At 34.0% G+C, this 13,240-nt stretch overlaps 2 protein-coding genes across 4 annotated transcripts in view; one reads left to right on the forward strand and one right to left on the reverse strand.

Annotated features, from left to right (window-relative positions):
* nompA (no mechanoreceptor potential A) overlaps positions 1 to 6,551 on the reverse strand; it is a 24,397-nt gene extending 17,846 nt beyond the window's left edge. For all 3 annotated transcript variants that reach the window (XM_018507851.1, XM_018507860.1, XM_018507841.1), the window contains exons 1-3: positions 6,307 to 6,551; positions 1,684 to 1,816; positions 534 to 625 (exon numbers count right to left, since the gene is read on the reverse strand). In XM_018507851.1, coding sequence (XP_018363353.1) covers positions 534 to 625; positions 1,684 to 1,759 — 168 coding nt within the window. In that variant the 5' untranslated portion in view covers positions 1,760 to 1,816; positions 6,307 to 6,551. The remainder of the gene's footprint in view (positions 1 to 533; positions 626 to 1,683; positions 1,817 to 6,306) is intronic.
* Positions 6,552 to 10,578: 4,027 nt separating this feature from the next.
* The window catches only part of LOC108761338 (uncharacterized), a 117,659-nt gene continuing 114,997 nt past the window's right edge, over positions 10,579 to 13,240 (forward strand). Inside the window, exons 1-5 of the mRNA XM_018507809.1 lie at positions 10,579 to 10,751; positions 11,038 to 11,113; positions 11,594 to 11,976; positions 12,064 to 12,189; positions 12,363 to 12,478. Coding sequence (XP_018363311.1) covers positions 11,098 to 11,113; positions 11,594 to 11,976; positions 12,064 to 12,189; positions 12,363 to 12,478 — 641 coding nt within the window. The 5' untranslated portion in view covers positions 10,579 to 10,751; positions 11,038 to 11,097. The remainder of the gene's footprint in view (positions 10,752 to 11,037; positions 11,114 to 11,593; positions 11,977 to 12,063; positions 12,190 to 12,362; positions 12,479 to 13,240) is intronic.

The following is a 13,240-nucleotide window of genomic DNA, read 5'->3' on the forward strand; positions in this document are numbered from 1 at the left end:
CTTCCCGTCCCTGCTATTTTGTATAGTTCAGATATACTGAAGATGACTCGAAGGGAAGCCGAAACATCTGACTTATCGTAATATGAAATAAATTTCTTTATCGCACGAATTACCGCGATTAAAAACTGTCATTAGCCCTCTATTTGTTTTTTATTTATGATATTTTACTACATCGTTTAGTAAAACTTGAGCGATAGTTAAGAATGTATCATACGTATTTTTTAACAAAATGAAAAGTTAAAAATAAAAAGTTATTTGTTGCGATGTAATAATACACATGTGTGACCGCAGATTATGATGTATATAATAAATCAAACAATAAGGCGCATTCTCTTGTGCACATCCAGCGCTATCATAAGTGAAAATTAGCTTTAATCGATACTATAAGCTGTTCGATACTACCCGACTTTCTCTTATAACATTCATTTTTATACGAAAGGTCTAAATTTCCAATTTCAGTCACATTTTACAGAGACTATACACCTGATACATCCTTGAAAGCCGAAGTACTTTCGAAATATCCTCGATCTTACCACATCGTCGTCAAAACCCTGAAGCTGCTGGTCCGGAAGTCTCTCGTAAACCACTCTACCCAGACCACCGTTGCAGGTTGTTTGTGCTGAAACTATATAATGGTTTTCTCGTTAGCACCTGTTTGTTGGCCAACGCGCGATAGATCCTGATTTTATTATTTATATACTATTTTGTGTAGAAAGCACAGATTATTATTTCCTTTTCGCATAAAATTCAGGCTACTTCCTCTAGTCAACAAACACGCTCGCGCGCTCTTCGATTTTATCAGATATGTATTTTCATGCCATAAGTGGCACGGATAGTGACACAATACCGACCAACAGTTTCGTAAGTTCAACATGACATCGTTCTGTATCCTCCGAGTTGTTCGCTCGCACGTTCGCAGAACTATTTAGTTACGTATGAATTCCAAACATATTTTTAGAATACAATTGCCGCGCTGAACAGAAAATCGAAAAGATGGTTTTTATCCTAAATTTAAGCAAAAGTTATTATTAACTTGAAACGATTGTTGCTTAATATTTCAATCGTTATATTAATTAATTTAAAATAAATTATTAATGTGAATTTATAATTAGATTATGTTTAATAAACATTTTTAAAAGGAAAAGCATTTGAATTCTTTTCCTCAATTCTGTTGATTTTTAAATAGAACCTATTAAAATCTAAAGTACTGTATATTGAATATATTGATAATATCTATTAAAGGACCTCTTACACCAATTATATGGAAAATTGAATCTCGATAGAATTAATTAATTTTCACATATAATGTAGCTTATATTGTTGTAAACAAAAGACGTCATAGTTCAATAATGGATAATTGTTGAATTATGGTGCATCAAAGGTGCTCTCTGAGCACAAGTTTTGTATATATTTTATACCATCTTTAACCAGTCATAGCTTTACACGCACTGTCCATTATATAATACATTATAGCTTCAAAACTATTCATATTATTGAGCCTTATTTCTGTAGTATCTTTTATTCATCACATTATAAGTTATATTATATATGTAAACTAACTCTAATTTTATAAATTAAAATCCACTCATTTTCAGAGCTCAATTTTCCATATAATTTGAGAGCAGGATCGATTCTATGACCTAAAAAAAATTGTAAAACAATTTTAATTTATTACGTTCTTACCATTGACCAATAGATTTAACACGATGAGTATCCAAATGGATGGCAGCATACTAATTGATCTGTGAGCTTTCCGCATCGTAATATTGAAATGTACGGATTACTATGTCGCATACATGCCAATCGCTATTAAGTTCTGAAAATGAATTATTAAACATATTTGATACTTAAAAGAGAAGAGATATTTTTTACAATTTATATTTATTGCAAATTTTTGTAATTTTAATTTTAATATTACTAAATATACGTTATTAAAGAAATAAATTATTGTGTTATATTTTCTGTATAAAATTACCGTGGTAGAAATTACGTAAATAGAAATTAAGGTTCGGCGAAATTTGTTTCTTGTTTCGAAAGGAGAGGAAAAATTTAATTTGTGCGAGGTGAGAATTACTTTTTTCTAAGGGGTAGCTTTGTATTGAAGTTTAATAATGCAAGAGATCTCGAAATTATTTACGCGACAGACGAAAGACTGCACGTATTTTTCATGTGTATTTTTCTTTTATAAAATAGATGTGTTGAGAAAAATATTGAAACTGTTTATATGTACCACGAAGGCATATGAAAATATTAAAAAATTCCTACTGCATAAATATTTTATTTCACATTTATATAATTCAGAAAATATTTTTAATTAAAGAAATTCAAAAAATATGTTTATAAAAAAATACATGTATGAGAAAAACAGATAGAGTGATTATTGCTTAGTTGTTTTTGAAAATCATTCAAATGTTTCATCTGTTATTTCCCTGGAGGGCTAGATGTAACGGACGCAAATCCAGTTTTTGTTCCTTGTATGAAAAAAAGGTACATGAAAAATCGGAATACAGATAAAACTACTAGCGAGTACTACCATTTGTTTTGACCGATGAACGTTTCTACGTATGTACTCGAGATACGTGGGGACAGGCGTGTATTAAACTTTATGGGATTCCTGACGAGCACTCACCCTGAACACTACTACACACTATCGCCCTCGCACGCCTATATACATACGCGGCTGCTAAAGGACCAGCACACGCCCGTAAGGGCAACGAAGCGTGGTTCCAACTTTCAGGCATTACATTATTAGCCGGTTGCTATTATATGTCCGGTTATCGTGATTGACGTAGGACAGCGCGGATTCAATCATCGGAAACGAAAGAACGAGCAGGGTCATCTTCGTACGTAATGATTTCACCATCCGATAACATCGAAAATCGAAAGAAAAAAAGCAAACGTATGTATGCGATATATATATAACATTTTCGGAAATAATTTTGCGAATGTCATATCTATCAAAATAATTTCAGGCCTTAAAATACATATACTTTCACAATTTGCTTGCAAATCAGTGTTATATTTTTACGTTAATTTTTTACATAATGTTTATGATATTTTTCAAACATACTCGTCTTGTATTAAATTAATACAAAAATTTAGATAGACTGTTTCGAACATTAAATTATTTACATGATATTGTCTTATAAATTATAAGTTCTCTCTACAAAGTATGGTAAGAACATTAACGTTATTCGGCGTTATTGGTCCACAATTTTGAAAATACCGCGGTCGAGCTCAGGGAGAGTCCATATATAGCGTCCCCATAATAGGATGTTTATGATATCGACAAGGTATCGTAAAGAGGATTTTATTGTCAGGGTAATTTATGTTTACTCGTTGATGCACAAGCGTACTTGTTCGTGACGAGTGCCAATTACTATAGCCGCGGCTCGTCCACCGATTGTGTTCATCGTGCAGCGCTGCTTATTAATCGCGTTATGGTTTATCGCCTCGGTAATTGCGTCTGTCACCGACAACGCAGTATAAAAGCTTATTCTGATGTTAATATCATCGGTCGCGTGAGAAAATTATGGTGTTCGTTCGTAATAATTCGCGTAATATTACTCATGCGAAATTACATTTCTGCAATTGTCCTCGCTGGATTGCCGGATTTATGACGTGCTGCTCACCGTATGCAAATTATTTCGGGAAATTACTCGAATTAAGGTAATTAAACATACCATCAGACACGAGTGTGGTAACATCAATTAAAAACATCGTGGAAGTAAAGGAGACGTTAAAAGTCTTCTTTACTTTAAATAAGGACGATTCGTGGGGAATGGTTTTAATTCTTGCTGCCATTGTAAAATTTTATACTGTTACAAAATATTAAATATTTTATATATTACCAAATATTAAATATTTTGTAATATGAATTTATCGCGAAAACGTGTTACCAATTATAGACTTAATAAATACAGACTGCACATTTCCTCTTAGCATCTGTTAGAAAGAACTAAATCATATCACCATCTCTCTTCAACTATATGTATATTTTAAAGAGAGATATAAAAAGATAAATAGATAAGTATTGTTATTAAACGCTCTAGGATCTTCTCAAGTGCTAGGATAATCCATACGGAGTTATATATAACATAATTGTTACTTACATGGAAAGAATAATTTTGCTAAATGCAAGACTGTAGTTTTAAAAAAAAAGAGAGAAGGAAAGCGCGCGTATAATTCAACCCATCTTTTTTTTAGACTGATAATGACAATTTCAAACTGAGAAAAATGTCTGATTGAAAATAGAGGAATCAGAATTTCTGGTTAAATCTACTAAAATTTCTAGTTGAGATAATCGGAATTCTGATTGGTATATCAAAATCTTCTAGCGCGTCCATTTTCAACTAGATATTTTATTCAGTATAAAAATTTATTCTTAAGGCTATGGCAAACAAAGAAACTTAGCAGTAAGAACTAAGTAGTAAGCAAATCAACATTTTAAATTTGCTATTATTTAGGTTATTGCCTTACGTTTCTACTGTGATTGGTCGATTCGTTTGCTGCTTACATCTTACTGCTTTATGGTAGAAGCACAGAGTCTTGCATAACGTATAATGCGCAATACATAAAAAATGAACCAATCAAAACCCTTCATTTTCTTCCTTTCCATGAAATAAAAGATTCTGGTTGGTTGATTTTCTTTTGCCTTATGCGTTATGCAAGAATCTGTGCTTCTTCTCTTACAGCCCTTCTACAATAAGCCGCAAGTCAAAAGTTCTAAGCGATCTTAAGTCATAATCGCGGTGAAGTTGGCCAATAGCCAACTTGAACGACTTGGTTAAGACTGGTTAAGATTTCTGACGTTCTGACTTATGGTTTGTTGTAGAAGGCCTATTACGTTCTTTTTGTGTGTCGAATAGCCTTTATTAAATGTATATGCTACTAATATGGCTGATAAACAAACGAGAGAAATGAGTTATTCAGGAGAACAAAAGACAGTTTGAAGATTACTGTTGATACGATTCACAATTTGGGTTTTGAAAAGCATCAGTCTTTTGAAAGCTTACTTTCCGTAGCTGCTTTTCACATTGCGAGCTTCCACCGCAGGGTCTATTGTCGCGGTGCTTTGAACTCTATTGGTACGCGGATGGTATTGTTGCGTGCGTACTCGTGTCGAACAGGGAATGAATTCGGTCATTGTTGTGTGACGTTCATGTTAATGGAACTTTTGCACGCAACGACAAATTATTATCTGGTAATGTGCCATTCTGTTGGATTCGGGCACAACGCGATACTGAGAGTGAGATTATAACGCATTCAGAAACTTTGAGATCCGGCCGAGATCTTCTGAGCCACTTGAAAATTATTACCAGTAGAATACGATCGCGGCTGTGCAAAAGATCGTGGAAAATCAGTATAATACTCGCATCTAACAATTGCGTAACGATCTCTTGAGTAATTATCATAATTACAGCAATACAAACGTGTACTACGCTCCAACGCGTTAATTGCCGCGCGATACGTCATTAAAATAATTAATTTTGAGTAATGCAGTCATGCAAGTTACTTTATCCTTATATGGACACATAACTATGTGAATGATGTTCCATGAAAATATTTTTCTCTACACAGAAAGAACGGTTTTACTAAAATATCTAAAAATTTAGCTATATAGATATAGATTTAAAAATAATTTTGCTGGATGTTAAAATAATTATGTAAGACGCTCAAGCTGATTGCCAGTGTCAAGACTTTTTGTAATATTGTTTATTATGTTTGAGCATCTTACATAATTATTTTGATAATCCAATAAAGTGATTTTCAGATTTGTATCGAGCTAAATTTTTAGAATCTTAGCGAAATCAATCTTTGCTTGTGATAAAGGAAAATTAATCATCATGTTGAGTTTACTAAAAAATCATTATTTACTTATATGAGCTCATATGAAAGTCTTACGTTTTCATGAAACGAATTTTTTATCTAGAATTGCAATTATCGATTCAATAAATCTTCTTTCGAGGAAGAGATAACGGAACATGAGGGTACTGGTAAAATAAATTCACCCTCACGAGCGCGGATTTAATCTTTTGCCCGTAACATTCTCTTAAAAAAAAAGCTATAAAATTATAATTAAAGTCGAGTAATTACGAGTGACTTTTCCCAACAAACACAAAGTTACACGTAACGCGTACCTCTTAGTTGTAATTTTCTATTCAAAAATAGATACATGTTACACTATACTGTTGAGTGGGAAACTACTTACTTTGTACTGATTTAATATCGTTTGACATTTGACTAAAAAGATTGTCAATGGTATAAAAAAGAATCGCCGATGAAGGGAAAGAAAGGTGATCTTACCCAGGAGGGACACAGCTCTCCCCTAGTTCTTTTCGTCGCAAGCTCTCCGTTCCTTTGGCGTGATTGCAATTGCCGCGAAGGAGGCCGGGGGAATCCGAAGGGAAGCGTCGCGGATCTCGCGATGTGCCAGTGCTATCCCAACGCGATCCCAAAAGTGATCTTATGGACGTCCCTCGTGCTATCCGCCGATCGCGCGCGAGAAAGAGGCGTGCGAGCGTACGCCGAAATCACGCGTGCGGCGCGAATGGCACCTGTAATCAAACTGACGGTCGAAATCAGCGGGAAGCATGGAAATAATGGACACCTGTACACCTGGGAAGTGGAGAGAGAACGGCAAAAGAGCAAATCGTGCATTCCTGATGAGAGATCCCCGCGTGACAGGCCATAGGGGGCCCATAGAGCATGGATAACGCGCGCGGGGACGGACAGGTGGGGTCCCCACGTCCGACTTCTCTGGCCTTGCACGCAGCGGAAGTGGACCCATTGTGTGTCCGGTTTCCGTGAGGCCATCCGGGAAAACGGGCGACGCGTCGTGTCCCCAGCGTACCCAGCGGCGTAGGTTCTCGTCATCGAGGCCGACTCGCGGCGGAATCATGGATTAGAGACTCCCAGTCGAGGTCAACCAGGACGAGATCGCGCCGTCATCATCGAGAGTCAACGAGCCGAGCCGCTCAACGATCGACTGGATAAAGCGCGGGGTGATCAGGCATCTCAGTATACAGGGGTCCGTAACCTTTTGTTCGCCATATTAGATGCCCAGCGTCGAGAATTATTTTCTTCATACAAAGGTATCGCCTAATACATTGTTCCGTGATTTTATTTATTTTACTTTTATTTTCAGTCTCATTTAGAATGTACGTTCCAATTCGGAAGGTACAATTTTCAATCGAATGTGTTAACAAAAGAATTTAAGAATAATTTTTTAAAAATTGAGTATAATGTGAAGTTAGATTTTTTAATGGCTGTTCTAATTGTTGAATTATTTTAAGATTTACTGAGTATATTTATTTGTTTAAATATATTCGTGATTTACTATATTGTTATTACGAGGGAAAATCTAGAATTATAATATTAATATATATGTTAAAAACAAGTACTTAAACAATTTTGCAAAAAAATAGAAATCTTCCTTTTTTTTAAATACACAAAAATTTTATGCTATCTATGAAAGTTAATTATAACAAAAATTAATATGTGTATGGAATGAATATCTTATAACAATGTAGAAAAAACATAAAACATACAGTACAGGCAATAGGAGTCAACGCTGGTCCAATTAGCGCAACTCTTCTTAATACTAAAAATATAAACCTTAACTTTGAACGTTTCCACTCATGGTTTGAGTCTTCATCAGCAATCTTTCCCCCTAGCGCAACGATTGGAGTATTGCATAACAAAATAATAGGCCTGTTCCTGTTTCCTTCTGGAGAGAAAAGGAAGAAAGATGGACTGGTGCAAAAGTTCAGCCAAAAAGAACAGACATAATATCTCCAACGTTTTTCCTCTCAAAATTGAATCGTTAACTGTTGTGAGGTAAGTCACATACTCACAAAGTTAGAAAGCTGAGTGGCAATGAGAACTCAAGCTCACACAGTCGACGCTTCTACACTGAACAATGAATCTCTCTTATGCAACATTTTGTAACTCGTTAATATGTTAAAAATTATCGTCAAATTTTAAAATAATAACTGCGAGAACAATATGTGTCTTGTCATTTCGACAGTCGGTTAAATAACTTATAATAAATATCTTATAATATCTTATAATAAATTAATACATATGAGATGGAAAATGAAATTCGGTAATAACAGTATGCGTCAGTCCCTTATAAATTATGGCGTTAATAATGATCTTGAGGTCTTTTTCCTTTCTTTCTTCGTGACATGTCCTTTCTTGCGTCTCCACAAAGAGCATTATACTTAAGAGATATCTTTTTCTCTTGAGACAGCAAATAACGACGCTTCTACGGAGTCTGAAATATTGGGGGAAGTGGAAAGATAAAGGAATATAATAAATTTCTCCCATGGAACTCTTGATAACATGTTTTTTCTTGATAATCTTTTATATAATAATAGCAACACTTATTTACCTGATCTAGATAAGACTTGTTTTCTTCGTAAAACGACTGGTTTTTTGTAAGTATAAAGACTGGTACAAAAGAGAAAGCTTTCAGAAACGTGACAATACAGCTTTGTTACAAATATGAAACTTCACGGCTGAAAAAGATCAAATAAGTATAATTAAAAAATTGTTCAGATGTATATGTTACGAATAAAGAATTTTGAAATAAATTCTGTGCTTTTATATTTAATAAGAAATGTAATAACCGTTTTATAAAAAAGGATCCTCATTGATAAAAAAGCATTTCTTTGGATGTAATTTCTTTTACATTAAAAATTTTTAAACTTTAATTACACGAAAATTGAATCTACCTCTTTTTTTCTTTAAATTTCATATTAAATAACTTAGCTTTTTTGTTGTGTACAGCCGAGAGATAAAATTTATTCACGTAAACGGTGCAATAAAAGATTCTTATTGTTTAAAATTTATTTCCTCAGAAATTAAATATTTTTGCAAGATTATTATTTCATAATCAGTGCGCATTTATGGAGGATGTTTTCCAGGGAATTTCTCGTGCGTTTGTAATTGTTACAATTTTATATTGTTCACTACTCAATTATATTACGAGTATAATGATATCGTAATATATTTGTAACATCAGATTACATAAACGTGTCATATAAATTAATAAAATAAACACGTAAAACAGTTTCGGTTAACATTGATTGTCACAATAGTCGCATGCATGTTTTTCGTTTAATTGACATTATATTTACAGATATAAACAACAAATAAAAACGCAGAATTTAAAGATACTTTGAAGGCCTACTTTTGACTTCATTCTGTTTTAGAATTTAAGATAGAATTTTATTTATAACTTTAACTTTAATTTTATTTATAATGTACCGTGTAATACGAGAAACACTCGAAGATAAAATGCTCTGTAAAAAATATATGAAAATTTTTTATGCATCAAAAGTACCTACATAAAAGCATATAAAAGTATGGTTCTATTTCCTGGTTTAATTACATTCAATAACAATGAATAACAACAATAGTAATTATTATTAATTCTCATAATCCCAATAATAATTATTATTAATATTACTGATAATTCCAAATATCCAAGTGGAATAATAGGTCACGATAATATAAAAATAATAATTTAAATTAATCTTAATCATATCAAAAAATTATTTTTAACTATTTTGGAGTTATTTTGACGCTATTTTGATGTCATTATTTTTTGTTTTGCTTGATGGGAACAAAATGATGATAAAATGACGTTTAAGTACTTACTATAATAGACGAAAGTAACTATTACTATGTTGTCATTTATCACTAGAAGTACCGAACGCGCGGTCTTTATTGACTGCTTTTATTTTTTAGATTATTATTTCTTTTATAAAAGATTGTATTCTGAAATTTTTTTACTTTTTAATAATTATGTCATTCATTTATACTGAAATATTTAGTTTTTTAAATCAATTTCTTTATTTTTATAGTAGTTTATTCGCTTTCTTTTTTTAGTAAATAAGAAACGTTGTTACTTTCATCAAAATTAACCCTTGCCGTACCATGTACAATTTGGTGCCTCATCCATACTATCAAGGGTCACTAGAATCACTTCGTTTTTTCTCACCTCTTCAAAATAATTCAAAAAATCTCTAAAAATTTACCAACATATTTTCAACTTACTAGAATAAATATTGATTCTTTATTTTGTAAAATAATAAAATGTAGTATAATTTATAATTACCGAAAGATTCAAAGAAACTTGCACGAACAGGAATCGCTCGGTCACTAGTTGCTCATATTGGTACTGTAAGGGTTAACGTTATTCTATCACCTGAAATAATAATAATTAATAATAATAATTTATTTTGAAATCTAATACGAATTATAAATCGTATAAAATGAGCTCTATGATTTATTCATTGCTGGTTTTTACTTTTAAGATTGTCCCAAGTACAGTCACTTCAAGATTCCATAAGCTAATCACAGAACCATATTAGCGTCTTGAAACATAATTTAAATCTTAAAATATAAAAACTGACTATGAATGCAGGAGCTTAGGTTTGAAACTGAGATTACTAGAACACCGAGCTCACATTTGAGCGTTTAAAAATGGCGCCAGGTCACGTGATCGCCGAGTGCTCGGAATGCGTGCCCGCTCCGGACTCTCTTTGCGTGTGAATGTGATACGTGAGGTAGGAGCTCGATAACGCGATATATAGTTTGGTAAAGTCAGCTGACGCCAGGATGCAATCGGCCGTCGCTCGTGGACTGTAATGCGATCGCTCCGTTATCGCGTGAGATTGTAAGGATCGCATTTGCGGAAAAAAAACGCGCGTTCTCTCTTCTCGCGCGACCCGTCAATCGAGGTGAGTACTGTAACTGGAATTCTCGAGGACGATCCCGCGGCTCTGCTCCGCCGCCGCATATTGATTCGCGATGTGCTTACGGCGATGTTACGCTTAATAACAATTAATCGTTTATCGAGGTGCTTCTCGAGAAACGTATTATTCTCGATTCGCGAACGTCCGGAGTGTCCTACTGTATTTTGAGGTTAAGAGAAAATGATGTCTGTTCGACTTTTATTTTAACTCCCTCTCAACGAATTTCAATATTTTTATACATCCATGAAATATTATCTTTTTCATGTTTCAGTTGGGTACGCGAAGAACTTGTATAAATTTGGGTATTGATTAGAGAGCAAAGGAAGTCACCATGCCGCTCAGTGCAGGTAAATATCAGTATAATTTATTTGTCATTTTATTTTGATTATCTTATATATTGTAAAATAGGTGTAATTTTGGATTAAAATCGAAGTAACTTTTTGATCCAAATTTTAGTAATGCTCAGAGCATGCATGTCAAAATTGGGACATAAGACAGGTCTTAAAGATATTTTAAGAAATCTTGATTTTAAATATGTGTGTTGGTTAAACATTTTTTTAAATTAAGTTATTTTCTAAAACTTTTAAAGTAAATCTCACTCTAAAGAGTGAAGTCTTTTAAAAATTTAAAATTGAACCGTTCTCTTTGAAAACTCGACTGGCTCAATTTTTACTTTTTAGAATGAGATTTCACTCCAAAAAATTTTGAAAGTATTAAGTCCCGACTAGGCCAAAATTATCCCATTTTATAAAAAGCTTTAATAAATATAACTTGCGTCATTCTATCAACCTATTACTTCTAAGTTAATGTCTTGTCATTCGTTGCAGATATATCTACAGCGCTCCACCTGCTGGAGCACGTGCAGGAACGGGTAGAGGATTGCGACGATCCTAAACTGCAGATGCATACGTCGCAGGATTTGAAGTCATTAATTTCGTTGTTAGAGGATCCAGTATTTCGTAGCATAGTCACGATTCAAGATTCCTTGATTGAACTAAATACACAACTGACGCATCATCCATCTATCTTGCCCGGCGACTTTGACATTAACATCAGCGGACAACTGGAGCTTTCCGTTCCGACTACACCGGTGCAACCTCTCGGACCGAATATGTATCAAGACTTGTATCAAGACAGCAGCGAGCTGGAAGATCAGAGAGTTCCTGTCGCTCCGTTACTGCACAGTAGCAGCGAGGACACGAGCGCGCAGGTATTATTGTATCATCGTTGTATTTTGTAAGGATCGATCATGTACTTTTATGCATCTATCACAGGACTTGTCGTTACTTTGTCACAGGTTACTAGTCCCAGTCTTGTTTCGGAAGTTATGGGAATGCCGCCTATAACAACACCTACTTATGCAAAGGAGTTTAAAAAAGTCATCGAAGCTGCGGCGAAAGGACGACAAATATTTACAGTGCAGGTAAATTTTTCATAAGACATGAAACTTTTTTATAAAATATTTTTAAGAGTGACTTTTTATATATCATTAAAGCATCTATCATGTTCATTTTTTAAGTAAAGAGTGGAGAAAAAATCAGAATAAAATTAGATTTAAAATATCTCGCTAATGAAGATGATTTTATGTCTTTCTAGTTATATAAACCAGAAGGAACTAGTTTGGGATTCAGCGTAGTCGGACTTCGAAGCAAGGATAAGAACGAGGTTGGCATATTCTTACAAGAGATACAACCAAACGGTATCGCAGGCTGGTAAGTTGACCTAGTCTTTTATTTTTCTCAACGTTTTTGCTGCATGCTTTCAAAATAGATGGGCCTGCAAATTTTAATAACTTTATATATAATAAATATCGCTATTTTGATATATAATAGCAGCTATATGTTTCTTTTTTATCAAAAGATTCGACGATTGGAAGTTTGATAAACATTTTCGCTTTAGTAGCGTTAGGGATTTCGGCAAAATTTTTAAGTTGAGTATATATATATATATATATGTTTTTAGCAAGTCAATCAGATAGCAAGTCTCGCCAAATGTCAAAAAGCATTTGATAGTAGTCAGTAAAAAGATTGTATCGCGATAACGGGCTTGAAGTGAGAAATAGGGATGATCCGTGAGTGGGCGCAATATCAGGTGATCCAATAACTTCGCTTTACCGCAGTGCGGTTGAACCGGCATTTCTGAGTAGAACTCGAGAAACATACTCTTTTTTTTTTTAAATCAAGAATATTTTCATGAATTATTATGCTATACCCTTAAGAGGCTTTCTACATTCATTCGAGCTTTATTTCAGCAAAAAGTCAGGTCCGTCGTATCAATTACTTTTTGTCGTTATAACGTGCCGTTATCAAGTTTGCAAATCTCGACGGAAATTCGCTGTTAATGCATAAACCCAACGGAGAAACACGATCCCCTTTTAGCTCGGCGAGAGCGAAACGCGATTCCTTGATTGCTCCTGGGGAGAGAAAATGAGAGAGTGAAGGAGAGAGAGAGAGAGAGAGGGGGGGGGGGGGGAG

The sequence above is a fragment of the Trachymyrmex cornetzi genome, unplaced genomic scaffold (assembly GCF_001594075.2).
Source record: "Trachymyrmex cornetzi isolate Tcor2-1 unplaced genomic scaffold, Tcor1.1 scaffold1093, whole genome shotgun sequence".
NCBI classification, from domain to species: domain Eukaryota; kingdom Metazoa; phylum Arthropoda; class Insecta; order Hymenoptera; family Formicidae; genus Trachymyrmex; species Trachymyrmex cornetzi.